At 43.6% G+C, this 15592-nt stretch overlaps 1 protein-coding gene across 1 annotated transcript in view; it reads left to right on the top strand.

Moving 5' to 3' along the window:
- LOC110506257 (MAM domain-containing glycosylphosphatidylinositol anchor protein 1) overlaps positions 1-15592 on the top strand; it is a 381559-nt gene that overhangs the window by 266892 nt on the left and 99075 nt on the right. Inside the window, exon 10 of the mRNA XM_021585690.2 lies at positions 3238-3534. Within this exon, the coding sequence (XP_021441365.1) occupies positions 3238-3534 (297 nt within the window). The remainder of the gene's footprint in view (positions 1-3237; positions 3535-15592) is intronic.

The following is a 15592-nucleotide window of genomic DNA, read 5'->3' as shown; positions in this document are numbered from 1 at the left end:
AATAATCAGAAAAATGCCAAGAACACACTGGTCTCCATCATTATTAAATGAAAGAAGTTTGGAACCACCAAGACTCTTCCTAGAGCTGGCTCCCCAGCCAAACTGGGCAATCGGTGGACAATGGCCTTGGTTTGGGAGATGACCAAGAACCTGATGGTCACTCTGACAGCTCCAGTTCCTCTGTGGAGATAGGAGAAACTTCCAGAAGGACAATCATCTCTGCAGCACTCCAACAATCATGCCTTTATGGTAGAGTGGCCAGAAGGAAGCCATTCCTCAGTCAAAGGCACATGTCAGCCCGCTTGGAGTTTGCCCAAAGGCACCTAAAGGACTCTAAGACCATGAGAAACAAGATTCTCTGGTCTAATGAAACCAAGATTCGTTGGCTTGAATGCCAAGCATCACATCTGGAGGAAACCAGTCCCTGCTTATCACCTGGCCAATACCATTCCTACGGTGAAGCATGGTGGTGGTGGCATCATGCTGTGGGGATCTTTTTCAGCTACAGGGACTGGGAGACTAGTCAGGGTTAAGGGAAAGATGAACAGTGCAAAGTATGGAGATGAAAAACCTGCTCCAGAGCGCACAGGACCTCAGACTGGGGCAAAGGTTTACCTTCCAACAGGACAATGACCCTAAGCACACAGCCAAGGCAATGCACGACTTGCTTCGGGACAAGTCTCTGAATGGTGGTTGTTCAGGTGATGGTCAGCGACCTTGGGGATATTGGTTTGGCCCGGAGTGATGGGACCTCCCACTCCTGCGATCTCGCCCTCCTCTCATCTCCCTAGGGTCTAGAACTGTTGTTCTTTTTCTCCCTTCAAATGTTCAGTAACACTTTATTTGATGTATGTATGTCATGTCCTAATGTTCTCACGGTAACCAGGGTGATGATATCTGTCTGGCTTGACTTGATCATCGGTTGTGGATTGGTGTTGCTTTCTTTCAGTTTCTCTCTTTCTCTGTGTCACGATCGTCGTAGTGAGGAGACCAAAGCGCAGCGTGATGTGAATACATGCCCAACCCTACCTGGCTTAATGCTCCCCGTAGCCAGGCCAATGCGGCGAGGTGGAATAGCCAGCACTGGGCTGTGCTGGTGAACCGGAGACACCATGCGTAAGGCTGGTGCCATGTACCCCGGCCCGAGGAGACGCACTGGAGACCAGATGCGCTGAGCCGGCTTCGTGGCACCTGGCTCGATTCCCACTCTAGCCCGGCCGATAGGAGGCGCTGCTATGTACCGCACCAGGCTATGCCTGCGCACCAGGGACACCATGCGCCTCATGGCATAACACAGTGCTTGCCCGGTCCTTCTCTCTCCACGGTAAGCATGGGGAGCTGGCTCAGGTCTCCTACCCGACTTAGCCACACTTCCCGTGTGCCCCCCCAATAAATGTTTGTGGCTTCCAACCGCGCTGCCGTGCTGCCTCCTCATACCTCGGCTTTCGCTGCCTCCAGCTCAGCCTTGGGGCCGCGATATGCGCCAGCCTGTGCCCAGGGTCCCTTGCCGTCCAGAATTGCCTCCCATGTCAAGGAGTCCTGAGATTGCTGCTGCTGCCCGTTACCACGCTGCTTGGTCCTTTGGTGGTGGGTGATTCTGTCACGATCATCATAGTGAGGAGACCAAAGTGCAGCGCAATGTGAATACATACTTTTAATGTAAGACGAATGAACACGAAGTACAATAAACAAACAAAATAACAAAAACGAACGTGACCGCTATAAACACTGAGTGCAAACATGCAACATCACATAGACATAGATAATCACCCACCAATTACCCAAGGAATATGGCTGCCTAAATGTGTTTCCCAATCAGAGACAACGATAAACAGCTGCCTCTAATTGAGAACCAATCTAGGCAACCATAGACATACAAAACACTGATTCTAGTAAACAACCCCATAAACATACAAAAACCCTAGACAGGACAAAAACACAACAAACGACCACTTGTCACACCCTGACCTAACCAAAATAATAAAGAAAACAAAGATAACTAAGGTCTTTCTCCGTCTCTTTCGATGTCCTTTTCTTTGACTACCACAGACAGTCTCAATCCCCCTCCGTCCCTATCCCTTTTTCAATCTATAAAATGGAAGCACTATGGTGTAAGGTCCACCACTACACTGCTTATACCTGTCCAGAGAGCAACGGGAACGTTGTAGTGAGTGTTTTGGGACTCATATTGGCCAGTCTGCGTCTTTTTAATCTCGTTCCCATACTCACTTCCGCCTAAATGCACGGAGACTGGTGGATAGGAGCGTCATTAGCCAATCAGAAAGACGTGAGAAACTCCTGGCATGATAGGCATTGGCTTAATTGGCTTCATCTCCCATGTCTTGGGCACCACTAAGTTCAGGAGCAGCAGCTGAGCTGACTCGATACTGGACTGTCTCAAGGCATTAAAACCTGTTCATTGTCATAAAATACAATGTGATTGGCTTAGGCATAACATTAGAGATGTAGCCTAATGGACAAGTGTTTGTGTACATTATAATACTTAAGAAATACTGCTCATTCAAGCACTAAACTCCTAAGCTAGATGTAACATTTATTTTGTTACAGAATGCTGACTTATTCTGAAAGTGTTGTTGTTGCTAGGTAACATTTTGAGATTCATGGGAAGAAGTTGCCAAGGGAACCGATTCGCAAAAATGTAATGACAAATACTTTACTCAGTAGGTCACTCCCATATAATTGTATGGTCACTCCCACTAAGGCCAACTTAGAATGGTTGATGTCCCAGGTTTATATGCGCTGTGCACTGGGGAAGAGGTCACCCTCTTTTCACCCTCCCTTTCTCTCTCTTTCTCTCCTGTTGTTGCTCCTAGTCCTACTGAGAGTGTTGATAGATGGAGGAAATGAGGATGTGTGTTTAACCTTGACCACTGGTTCGCCTCGCCAGTCAACACATTGCATTTAGCTTTTTACATTTCCCAGGGCGTGCGATGACCATTAGTATCCAATATAAATGCCCTCACTAATTTTAACATTTAACCTCACTTGCTTCCCCCTCCTCCCCACCTCCCGCTCTGCTCCTCTCTCTCTTCTTCTCTTTTTTTCTTCTTTTTATAAACCCTGTTTGTCTTTTGGGCAACCCCTCCTTAAATATTTTCTCTTGTCCCCCCTAACCCTCCTTCTTTCTATATCTCCCTACCTCGATCTCCCCCTTGCTCCACTCCAACTCCTCTCACACTCCCTCTCTCTCCCTTCTCCAATTTCTCCCCCCTACAGTCACTCCCCCTATTCTGACGGTGCCGGCAGGGGGCCAGGTGGTGAGTGTGAGGGAGGGAGGCTCTGCCGACCTGGTGTGCCTGGTGGATGGCAAGCCCCGTCCGCCTGTGCTCTGGTCGCGCGCCGACAAGGACCTGCCTATGCCCACGGGTGAGTGGGCGGTGGAGACACGCAACGGGCGCCTCCGGCTGACCAACGTCACCCGTGACCTGATGGGTTCCTATCGCTGCCAAACGGCGCCCTACAATGGCCTCAACATCAAGCCACGCCAGGCGCAGGTGCAGCTCAACGTGCAATGTGAGTAGTAAAGTACTACATTTCCTATGAGTCATCTGTTTATTGAGCTCTGAGTATTATTGCGTTTGTTCTGTTCTGGTCCTGTTGACCTACATGGGGTGCAACATTATCAGTCATTACAACTCAACCATCAATTCCTTCAAATCGATAGCTAGCACTACTAGATTAGCATCGACTGCTGTCTCAATTCAATTTAAAACTCACACTGGACCGGAGTATGCTAACGGTAACCCCCAAACGGGGTTGAATGCACTCTTACTAACAAACAAGGTCACTAATTAACAAATGGTATAATGCCACTCAGAAACCAATGCTGCTAAGTGAGCAAACCTTGTTTATTGTTTACGCGAGCCATTAGTGACGACGCTAGCTAGGCTATTAGCGAACTCTCCCCTTGGTTATATTTACACTTTGTGCTCAGTAAAAGTGCTTATGCCTGCCACACTTCAATAATGCTTCCATTATGAAAGGGGCTCGTCCATAAAGTTCAGAACCCTAAAAGCTTCAGAATTCAACACCCTTTCTCTTCGCTTCCCCATTCACTAACTGTAGCCTACAGTATGTGATGTTGCTAGACGCTCGTGAAAATCCAGCTCCTGACTTTCCAGTTTCAAAATAGTGCCACTGAAGGTTGTTTTGCCATTGTTTTGTCTTCAATGCGGGCTGTGCCATGACAGCCAATGTTGAATAAAACTCTCACTGTCCTAGAAGACTCTTCTTTAGAATGTGTTTGTGTGTAAATTGTAAAAGGAAGGTGATGCACTTTGGTGGATGGAGCGAACAATACACTCATGGCTAATAGTGAAACATAGAGGCTCAAAGAATAGCCCTGAAGCCCACATAGCTTAGTATAATATCCCTTTACATCCATTATTTTGAATTTTTTTGTTTACAGCTTTCGTTCCAATGCCTGTATTTCCCATTAATTGTGAATGCAACATTAACAATGTGAGAAGATGTATGGTCCTCCATGTATCCTGTAATATATTCAAATAATTTAAACTTTTGATAGAGGACTGTCCATCTGTCAATGTATGAGCCCCATTGAAAAACCATTGGCTTAATCTGTGAACGCTGTAGTTTCCTTTAATTGACCTGGAGTGACTACTCTATTGGGAAGCTTACGAGCCTTGAAGCCTAAACATCACAAAACAAACCTAAGTCCTAGCCCCTGCCCCCTAGGCACTTACGTAGAGCTGAGAGAATTGGCCTCTGATATGCTATATGGAATTGTTGTTGCGGACACTTATACAATCCTCTCAGTTCTCCACAAGTGCCTTGTGGGTAGGGACTAGGAGTTGGTTTGGGATTCAATGTAAGGGATATGCCCACACTAGCTTGCTTAGCGAATTAAACTACACTTTTATAATACAAGTTGCTCAGGTGCTTCGGTCTGTCCCAATAGGTGAACCCTTTTTGGTGTCATAGAACTCTGTGAACATTTCTAGCAAGAAGCATTTTTTCCTCTAAAGGTTCTTCCTAGAATCCTTTATGAACAGTTCCACCAGCCTTATTCCCATTTAAAATGTCATTATTTATGACAATACATTACATATATCATAAGGCCTTTCTTTGAAGGCCTAGTTATACCCTAATACAGTGGTGTTAGGAAACTCCTGGTTACTTTATTTTTGCTTGCAAAGTGATGTGTAATTCCTATTGGAATCCAGACAAGGTGAGGATTTTCCATTTTTTATCACCTGAAACCTGCATTCAGAATGATTGCTAGGGTAAAGAGGACTGGCTAATGGGATGACCTAAATCATCTGAAATGGATCAACCTTCTCAGTAACAGGTGCAATAAATCCAACCAATTGAATTAGTTTATAAAATGTATGTTATTTATCTTTGTGTAGCATAAGATTAATCAACCAATCAATGTACATGCAAAAACACAGATATTGAAACAAACTATTCTGAAAATCAACTTGTGATAGAGCATGCTGGGAAATATGATAATGAGTGTTTTACTCAACACAGAGTAAAAATGACACAATCACACTCAACTCTGGTTTTTAACAACAACACTAAGGTTATTTTACACCGCCAATTTTTATGTTAATTTAACTCCTGAATCAACACTAGAAATGTTACACTGAAAAATCTACATTAGGTTAAACTGGCCAATTTGCTGTGTAATATGCAGTACAAAAATACACTGCTGGTTCACTCATACTTCCTTCTATTCTCCTACTCTCTGCTCAATAAAATCAAAGAAAATACTAATTTGAAAGACCGAAATCATGGCAAAGATATAAATTATGTCAGTACTGTAAATGTAAAAGGGTTAAGGGAATACCAGATACGTGCACAAATTTTCCTGTATACTCTAGGTACAGTTTAAAATATTCTCACACCTATCTTTTTAAATGTATCAAATGACTCAAACTCCTGATCTTAAAGTTTAAACACTGAAGTAAACACTATTGCTGAGGCACTATTTAAAAGAAAGAACAAGTATTACAATAAAAACTATTATTCAGATTCAGAAGCAGAACCCTTTTTGCCTTCGAAAGAATCCTTCTAGCCTCTCAAAGAGACCTTTCTTCTAAAAATGGTTCTTAGGATAACAAATGTTTGAGGTAGAACTCTTTGCCTTACAAAGAACCCTTCTCTATCCCTCCGCATAGAACCCTATTGGGGTTCTATGCGGTCCCGGCGCCGACAGAGATGGTCGCCTCGCTTCGCGTTCCTAGGAAACTATGCAGTGTTTTGTTTTTTTACGTGTTATTTCTTACATTAGTACACCAGATCATCTTAGGTTTCATTACATACAGTCGAGAAGAACTACTGAATATAAGATCAGCGTCAACTCACCATCAGTACGACCAAGAATATGTTTTTCGCGACGCGGATCCTGTGTTCTGCCTTTCACCCAGGACAACGGAATGGATCCCATGCAGCGATCCAAAAAAACGACTCCGAAAAAGAGTTAAACGAGGCGGTCTTCTGGTCAGACTCCGGAGACGGGCACATCGTGCACCACTCCCTAGCATTCTTCTCGCCAATGTTCAGTCTCTTGACAACAAGGTTGATGAAATCCGAGCAAGGGTAGCATTCCAGAGGGACATCAGAGACTGTAACGTTCTTTGCTTCATGGAAACATGGCTCACTGGAGAGACGCTATCGGAGGCGGTGCAGCCAGCGGGTTTCTCCACGCATCGCGCCGACAGAAACAAACATCTTTCTGGTAAGAAGAGGGGCGGGGGCGTATGCCTTATGGCTAACGAGACATGGTGTGATGAAAGAAACATACAGGAACTCAAATCCTTCTGTTCACCTGATTTAGAATTCCTCACAATCAAATGTAGACTGCATTATCTACCAAGAGAATTATCTTTGATTATAAGCCGTATATATCCCCCCCCAAGCAGACACATCGATGGCTCTGAACGAACTTTATTTGACTCTTTGCAAACTGGAATCCATTTATCTGGAGGCTGCATTCATTGTAGCTGGGGATTTTAACAAAGCTAATCTGAAAACAAGACTCCCTAAATTTTATCAGCATATCGATTGCGCAACCAGGGGTGGAAAAATCATTGTTACTCTAACTTCCGTGACGCATATAAGGCCCTGCCCCGCCCTCCTTTCGGAAAAGCTGACCACGACTCCATTTTGTTGATCCCTGCCTACAGACAGAAACTAAAACAAGAGGCTCCCACGCTGAGGTCTGTCCAACGCTGGTCCGACCAAGCTGACTCCACACTCCAAGACTGCTTCCATCACGTGGACTGGGACATGTTTCGTATTGCGTCAGATAACAATATTGACGAATACGCTGATTTGGTGTGCGAGTTCATTAGAACATGCGTTGAAGATGTCGTTCCCATAGCAACGATTAAAACATTCCCTAACCAGAAACCGTGGATTGATGGCAGCATTCGCGTGAAACTGAAAGCGCGAACCACTGCTTTTAATCAGGGCAAGGTGACTGGTAACATGACCGAATACAAACAGTGCAGCTATTCCCTCCGCAAGGCTATCAAACAAGCTAAGCGTCAGTACAGAGACAAAGTAGAATCTCAATTCAACGGCTCAGACACAAGAGGCATGTGGCAGGGTCTACAGTCAATCACGGACTACAAGAAGAAATCCAGCCCAGTCACAGACCAGGATGTCCTGCTCCCAGGCAGACTAAATTACTTTTTTGCCCGCTTTGAGGACAATACAGTGCCACTGACACGGCCTGCAACGAAAACATGCGGACTCTTCTTTACTGAAGCCGAGGTGAGTAAGACATTTAAACGTGTTAACCCTCGCAAGGCTGCAGGCCCAGACGGCATCCCCAGCCGCGCCCTCAGAGCATGCGCAGACCAGCTGGCCGGTGTGTTTACGGACATATTCAATCAATCCCTATACCAGTGTGCTGTTCCCACATGCTTCAAGAGGGCCACCATTGTTCCTGTTCCCAATAAAGCTAAGGTAACTGAGCTAAACGACTACCGCCCCGTAGCACTCACTTCCGTCATCATGAAGTGCTTTGAGAGACTAGTCAAGGACCATATCACCTCCACCCTACCCGACACCCTAGACCCACTGCAATTTGCTTACCGCCCAAATAGGTCCACAGACGATGCAATCTCAACCACACTGCACACTGCCCTAACCCATCTGGACAAGAGGAATAACTATGTGAGAATGCTGTTCATCGACTGCAGCTCGGCATTCAACACCATAGTACCCTCCAAGCTCGTCATCAAGCTCGAGACCCTGGGTCTCGACCCCGCCCTGTGCAACTGGGTACTGGACTTCCTGACGGGCCGCCCCCAGGTGGTGAGGGTAGGCAACAACATCTCCACCCCGCTGATCCTCAACACTGGGGCCCCACAAGGGTGCGTTCTGAGCCCTCTCCTGTACTCCCTGTTCACCCACGACTGCGTGGCCACGCACGCCTCCAACTCAATCATCAAGTTTGCGGACGACACAACAATGGTAGGCTTGATTACCAACAACGACGAGACGGCCTACAGGGAGGAGGTGAGGGCCCTCGGAGTGTGGTGTCAGGAAAATAACCTCACACTCAACGTCAACAAAACTAAGGAGATGATTGTGGACTTCAGGAAACAGCAGAGGGAACACCCCCCTATCCACATCGATGGAACAGTAGTGGAGAGGGTAGCAAGTTTTAAGTTCCTCGGCATACACTTCACAGAAAAACTGAATTGGTCCACTCACACAGACAGCATCGTGAAGAAGGCGCAGAAGCGCCTCTTCAACCTCAGGAGGCTGAAGAAATTTGGTTTGTCACCAAAAGCAGTCACAAACTTCTACAGATGCACAATCGAGAGCATCCTGGCGGGCTTTATCACCGCCTGGTACGGCAACTGCTCCGCCCACAACCGTAAGGCTCTCCAGAGGGTAGTGAGGTCTGCACAACGCATCACCGGGGGCAAACTACCTGCCCTCCAGGACACCTACACCACCCGATGTTACAGGAAGGCCATAAAGATCATCAAGGACATCAACCACCCGAGCCACTGCCTGTTCACCCCGCTATCATCCAGAAGGCGAGGTCAGTACAGGTTCATCAAAGCTGGGACCGAGAGACTGAAAAACAGCTTATATCTCAAGGCCATCAGGCTGCTGCCAACACACTGACACTGACACTGACTCAACCCCAGCCACTTTAATAATGGGAATTGATGGGAAATGATGTAAATATATCACTAGCCACTTTAAACAATGCTACCTTATATAATGTTACTTACCCTACATTATTCATCTCATATGCATACGTATATACTGTACTCTATATCATCGACTGCATCCTTATGTAATACATGTATCACTAGCCACTTTAACTATGCCACTTTGTTTACATACTCACCTCATGTATATACTGTACTCGATACCATCTACTGTATCCTGCCTATGCTGCTCTGTACCATCACTCATTCATATATCCTTATGTACATATTCTTTATCCCCTTACACTGTGTATAAGACAGTAGTTTTGGAATTGTTAGTTAGATTACTTGTTGGTTATTACTGCATTGTCGGAACTAGAAGCACAAGCATTTCGCTACACTCGCATTAACATCTGCTAACCATGTGTATGTGACAAATAAAATTTGATTTGATTTGGAACTCCTTTTTCTAAGAGTGTAGCTTAGCGCAGAACGAATGCCAGCTTAATTAAAGACCACTATGACCGTGGAGCTGACATTCCAAATCCTCCCAACCCCCATCCACCATCCGTCCACATGCTTACAAAGATACTACTAGATTTACAAGGCTTGCTAATGCAGGCGGGCGGAAGGACGACACTTTCAGATGCTCGTCTAGTCCAGTCCACTTCAATGATTTATTGGCCAGGTGGCCACCCCAGTCTAGAAAGACAGAAATAAAGAGAGAGAGAGAGAAACTGAGTGTGACAGATGGATGGAGGAAGAGAGAAAGACAAACTGGGAGAAAGAGAGTGTGACAAACCGAGAGAGGAAGGGTTTTAGTAACAAGCAAGAGAGGGAAGAAGAGAGAGAGACAGAGAGACGGAGAAAGAGACAGAGGGAGAAAATAGAACATGAGGGAGAGAATTACGAACAGAGAGAGGATATCAGAGATAGGTAGATGTTGCAGAACAGGAACCATTGCAGGGAACCATCAGTGCTTTGGAAACCAATGATTCCCCTTTCCTTCCCTGGATTTCTTCACTGTTCCCAAACCAAAAACAGATTTAATGCATTGCTCAGTTATGTATAGAGCCATGTCCTCATGGAAGGCTCTGCCACCAGAGGTTACTCAAGCAAAAAGCAAGTTTAACTTTAAAAAACAGATTTAAAAAAAGCATATTGTATCACAGCGCCTCTCTACTTTCTAAAGATTTAATTGAACTCTTATTGCTTATCAAAGTATGAATATGTGCAGAATAAATTAAGTGTCTAATTAGTATTTTTGTTGTCTCTTGGTGTCTTTCCAATATATAACTCTTATTTTATGATTTTTTATTTGAATTAATGTCATATCTTATGCTGTTTTTGTATATAATTTGTCATGTATTTATACGTTTTATGTGGAACCCAGGAAGAGTAGCTGATGCATGTGCAACTAACGGGGATCCGAATGAACTTAACTAAACCCTCCTTGCCTCCTAATTTGTATTTATTTGTTTAGTTTATCAGGTTTGTTTTTCAACCCTTCATTTAGCGCCGTTGATCGACACGCGGGAAGATGCTATAATTTGTTTTACTGTGCCTATAAGTGGACAACCCTCTTTATCTCTTCCTCCCTCCTTCTCTCCCTTTCTCCTCTTCCTCATTTTATTCTCCCTTGCCTTCCCTTTCTTTATCACTCCTCTCACCGTGACATGGATGTTCTTCTTCATTGCTATTCTCATCATCATCAATCAGACGGCATCTCACCGCATCTCTCTGTCACTATCCTTCTCCCTCTCTCTTTGTCTTTCTTTCCCTCTCTCCTATTCCCTTGCCACCTCACTCTCTCTTCTGTGTCCCTTTTGCTCTCCCTCCCTCGCTCCGTCTGAGCTCCTCAGTCATGTGCAGTCTTTCTCTCTTACACCACACATGCTCTCCGTCATCTATCTTTCTCCATCACCCCCCCCCCCACCTTTTCTCCCTTACACTTGATGCAGATCAATCTCCCTGGAGTGTACCATACTGTAAATGTCATGTCTTCATGCATTACTACAAGAGGGTAGTGTACAAACTTGACTAACACGCTGGGAAAGCTGTGTTTGTGTGTGTGAGAGAGAGAGAGAGAGTCTGCCCGCATTAATATCTGTCTGTCTGTCTCTCTCTGTATTTCCATCTGTATCTGTCTGTGTGCGTGTGTATGTGTGTGTATGTTTCTGTGTGTGTGAGTTAGAGCGAGGATTACGGCAGATATTTGTTGTCTCCAATAAGACGGACGATGATTCTGTTTACGGGGATTATGGCATCGTGAAATTGAAACATTCTAGCGTAGCACGAGCCGCCAAGGAAAATAGATAGGGGAGACAGTAAAGCCTGTTGCGGAGTCATTTTGTCAGTGGTCCCATCCGTGCACCACGTTTCTAGGATGAAGACACCAACTGCTGACTGGCAAGATACGAAGCCACCACTACATCACTTTATCAACAAGCCTCACCTTACGTCTCTCTGCCCCCTGTTCTGTCGCTTTTCCTCTTCTCTCTTTCTCTCTCACAGCCACCTCTATCTTTTCCTCTCTCATCTCATTTATATTGTATATCTTTTTTTCCCTCCCTTTCGCTCGCTCATGGTCTCTCTCTAGGGGCTTCCACTGTTCCCATTCTCTCAATTCCTCTCAATCTTCCTTTCTTTCCTCCCTCTCTCTGACTCTCTCTCTCCAGAGGTTACTCCTGTGTCCTACCTCTCTCCCTCACTCACCCTCTTTCTAATTCTTGCTCTCTATTTCTCTCTCTCTTTGGGTGTACTCCTCTGCCCCCCCCTCTCTATCTATCTCTCTCTCTCTCTCTCTCTCTCAATTCAATTCAATTCGATCCAATTCTCATGACGTAACAATATTACCAATTTGCAATATTAACATAATTCAAATAATAATAATACATATTGTCAACGGGACAACAGTAACAGCAATAATCAAGGGTCAAAATAGCCATTCAGTGAACAGTAACAAAGGCAGAGAGGACATGGGCAGGTTTGTTGGTCTGTCAGACATTGACCCTCATCTTATGGCAGGCAGCAATGTAGTGCGCTGCCAACCCACATCTCTCTGCATCCTCCCCCAACAGGACGGGTAGCCTATTCTCATCCGAGTGGTCTTTGAAACCTTGAATAAGGGTTTCACATTTGGAGAAATGACACTCTCTCATTGTTTTATATTTTTTTACATTTTGTCAGGAAATGCAGCTCTGTCTCGTGTTCTGCTATGGTTGCCTTTCCTCTACAGCAGCTATTCCCAAACTACGCCAAATAAAAATGTGATTCGCATTTAAAAAATTATAATTCTTCACATTAAAAAAAAATCTTCACATTTTCACTGCCAAAAATAAAAGTAAACCATCAGCCAATTTGAAAAATAAGCCACAGGAAGTTTTGAGTGAGAATTAAGACGACTTTCAAGTAGTAAGGCATGTATAAAAGCAACAGATACCATTAATAAGAAGGGTCTAGAAGTTTCGTATATGGTGAGCTACCGAGTGGCTAGGACAGGCAAGTCCCATACTATTGTGGAGGACTTAATTATTCCTGCTGCCATGGTTATGGCTGGGACAATGCTGGGGGAAAAGGCAAAAAATAACTATACAGACAATGCCTTCATCAAACAACACTGTTTGATGATGCATTTAGTGACATGGCAGGAGATGTTAGTATTTTCAATGTGCGGGACAAAATTGAGGCTATGATTAAGAAGTTGGATTAACAAGGACAACACACAGGTCTTTCCATCATTGTATGATTTTTTGTGTGCAAATGAACTCAAGTTTATGGACAATGTAAAATGTTATGTAGCAAAGCACCTGAGTTGGGTGCGCAAATACCAAATACTTTTCCGAAACGGATGACACAAACAACTGGATTCATTATCCCTTTCATGCCCTGCCTCCAGTCCACTTACCGATATCTGAACAAGAGAGCCTCATCAAAATTGCAAAAAGTGGTTCTGTGAAAATGTAATTTAATCAGAAGCCACTGCCAGGTTTCTGGATTGGGCTGCGCTTACAGTATCTTGCGTTGGCAAATCGCGCTGTTAAGACACTGATGCCCTTTGCACCCACGTACCTATGTGAGAGTGGATTCTCGGCCCTCGCTAAGCATGACAACTAAATACAGGCACAGACTGTGTGTGGAAAATGAGACTCTTCAATACAACCCAACATTTCAGAGCTATGTGCATCCTTTCAAGCACAACCTTCTCATTAACCTGTGGTGAGTTATTCACAATATTAAATTAACAAATACATTTTTATATGTAAGATGGTTGAATAAATAGCAAAATGATTGACTATTATTATTTTAATTTGTGCCCCAGTCCTATAAGAGCTCTTTGTTGTGACAAAAAAATCACACAAATTCTTATGTTTAATAAATGTATCGTATAATGTGTGTGTGTGGCAGGCTTACATTGATGGCAAAAAAAAACATTTTAGAGTGTGCTGACCCTGGTGCTAGAGGTGGTATGCAGCTGGAGGTTGAATGTTTGAAGGGATACGGGACTATAACAAGTTTGGGAACCACTGCTCTACAAGGAGCCAGGCATTCCTGTGTCTACCCTTCTCAGTGGCAAGGCTGTGCCCACTGAACCTGTACTTTGTCAAGGTTTTTCTAAGGTTTTGATCTTGGTCAAACCATTTTCCACGGTGTACAGTACTGTCAATTTAGGGCCAGATAGCACTGCATTTTGCTTGTGCTTCCTAATAAATAATGTAATTTTGTTTTGACTGTGTTGTGTTTTGGTTTATTCTGATTGACTGGATGTTCTTGTCCTGAGGCTTCAGTGTGTTAGTAGAACAGGTTTATGAACCAGCTGGATGTGGAGACTATATTCTTTGCTCAGATCTTGACATTACAGGACTTGGTAATGTTAATGTATTTTAGATGTTTCCAAAACTGCCATGAAGTGCAATTGGTTCAATGACACATTCAATTAGTTTTAGGCAAATTTATTTCAATTTGAATTAGTTTTTAGTGGCGTAAAATGCCCTTTGTGCTTTCTCTCAGTTCATTCACTGCCTCATTTAGGTGTCCAGTTGAGCTCATTTTTAAACGTAAGAAATTGTAGTGTGTGCAGTACTCTATATATGTTGTACTAATTGAGCATTTTGGTCTAATTCCCTGAGATCTGGATATTCCCTGGAGAATCATTATTTTTGACTTTTTGGGGTTCAGGCTCTGCTGTGGGTGACAGCAGGCACAGGTCATCTGCGAACAGCAGACATTTAACCTCTGAATTGTGGTGACTAGCACCAGGGGCTGAGGATTTTTCTAGAATTGTGGCCTAGACTGCAACCCTGGCGAAGGCCCCGCCCCTGGTTAAAGAATTATGTTATTTTCTTGCCAATTTTGATGCTGCACTTATTACCAGAATACATTGATTTAATGATAGAATCAAATTCTTTTCGGAAGTCGATAAATCGAGTGTACATTTTGGTTTTATTTTGGTGGAGTGTGTTGGGTGTAAATATGATTGGTCGTACGATGTTTTGGTATAAATCCCATTAGCCTTTCATTCAAGACATTGTGCTTTTTAAGGAAGTTTAGATCTCTTGTATTTATAAATCTACAGAAAACCTTCCCCAGGTTACTGTTCACACAAATGCCTATGTAATCGAAATGTGTCTCCATTCTTAAAGCTTGGGGTTATGCGTCCTTGATTCCAGATGTCAGGGAAATAACCTACACTCAAATTAAACAGTTTTAATATAGCCAATTTAAATTTTGCACTAGTGAATTTGATCATCTCATTTAGGATTCCATCAGGTTTGCATGCTTTTTTAAATTTGAGGGCCTGACATTTCTTATAGAGCACCTGGTCAGTAATTGGGGAGTTCAATGGATTTTTCATGAATTTTGCATGGTTCTACGTTTGCATCAGTTTGAACGGTGTTGTAGAGTGTTTTAAAATGGCTTGTCCAATATGTCACCATTTTGTATTGTTAATTTCTCTAGTTTAGATTTTTTGTAGGTTTTTCCAATTTTGCGAGAAGATGTTTATGTTTATGGACTCCTAATTAGTGTCAGCTGCTTGAAGTTGTACTGTGCATTTTTGGTTCTGAGTGTACAGTACATTTATAGTTTTAAAGTCTCACAGTAATTAGGGCGTAATTCACCATTATTTGGGTCTCTGTGCTTTTGGCTTAATAATGTTTACATTTTTTTCCTTATCATTTGACAATCTGCATCAAACCAGTTTTCATCTGTGGTCTTTTTTGGTTCGTTTTTTTATCAATTTCAGTTGTGCTTCTTTTGCCGTTTTCCAGAATATATTGTTGATGTTTTTTGTTGCTAGATGTATGCCTTCTTTACTGTTAGTGGATGTGATATCCAGAAAATTATCTAAGAGTGTTTGAATTTTTTGGTTACTGGTTGCTTTCTGCTATTCTTATGTGCTGTTTTGGGCCCATCTGTATGAATTTCTG

Source organism: Oncorhynchus mykiss, chromosome 26 (assembly GCF_013265735.2).
Source record: "Oncorhynchus mykiss isolate Arlee chromosome 26, USDA_OmykA_1.1, whole genome shotgun sequence".
In the NCBI taxonomy this organism is placed as follows: domain Eukaryota; kingdom Metazoa; phylum Chordata; class Actinopteri; order Salmoniformes; family Salmonidae; genus Oncorhynchus; species Oncorhynchus mykiss.
The sequence above is the reverse complement of the archived record's forward strand: the minus strand, read 5'-3'. Positions and strand labels throughout refer to the sequence as shown.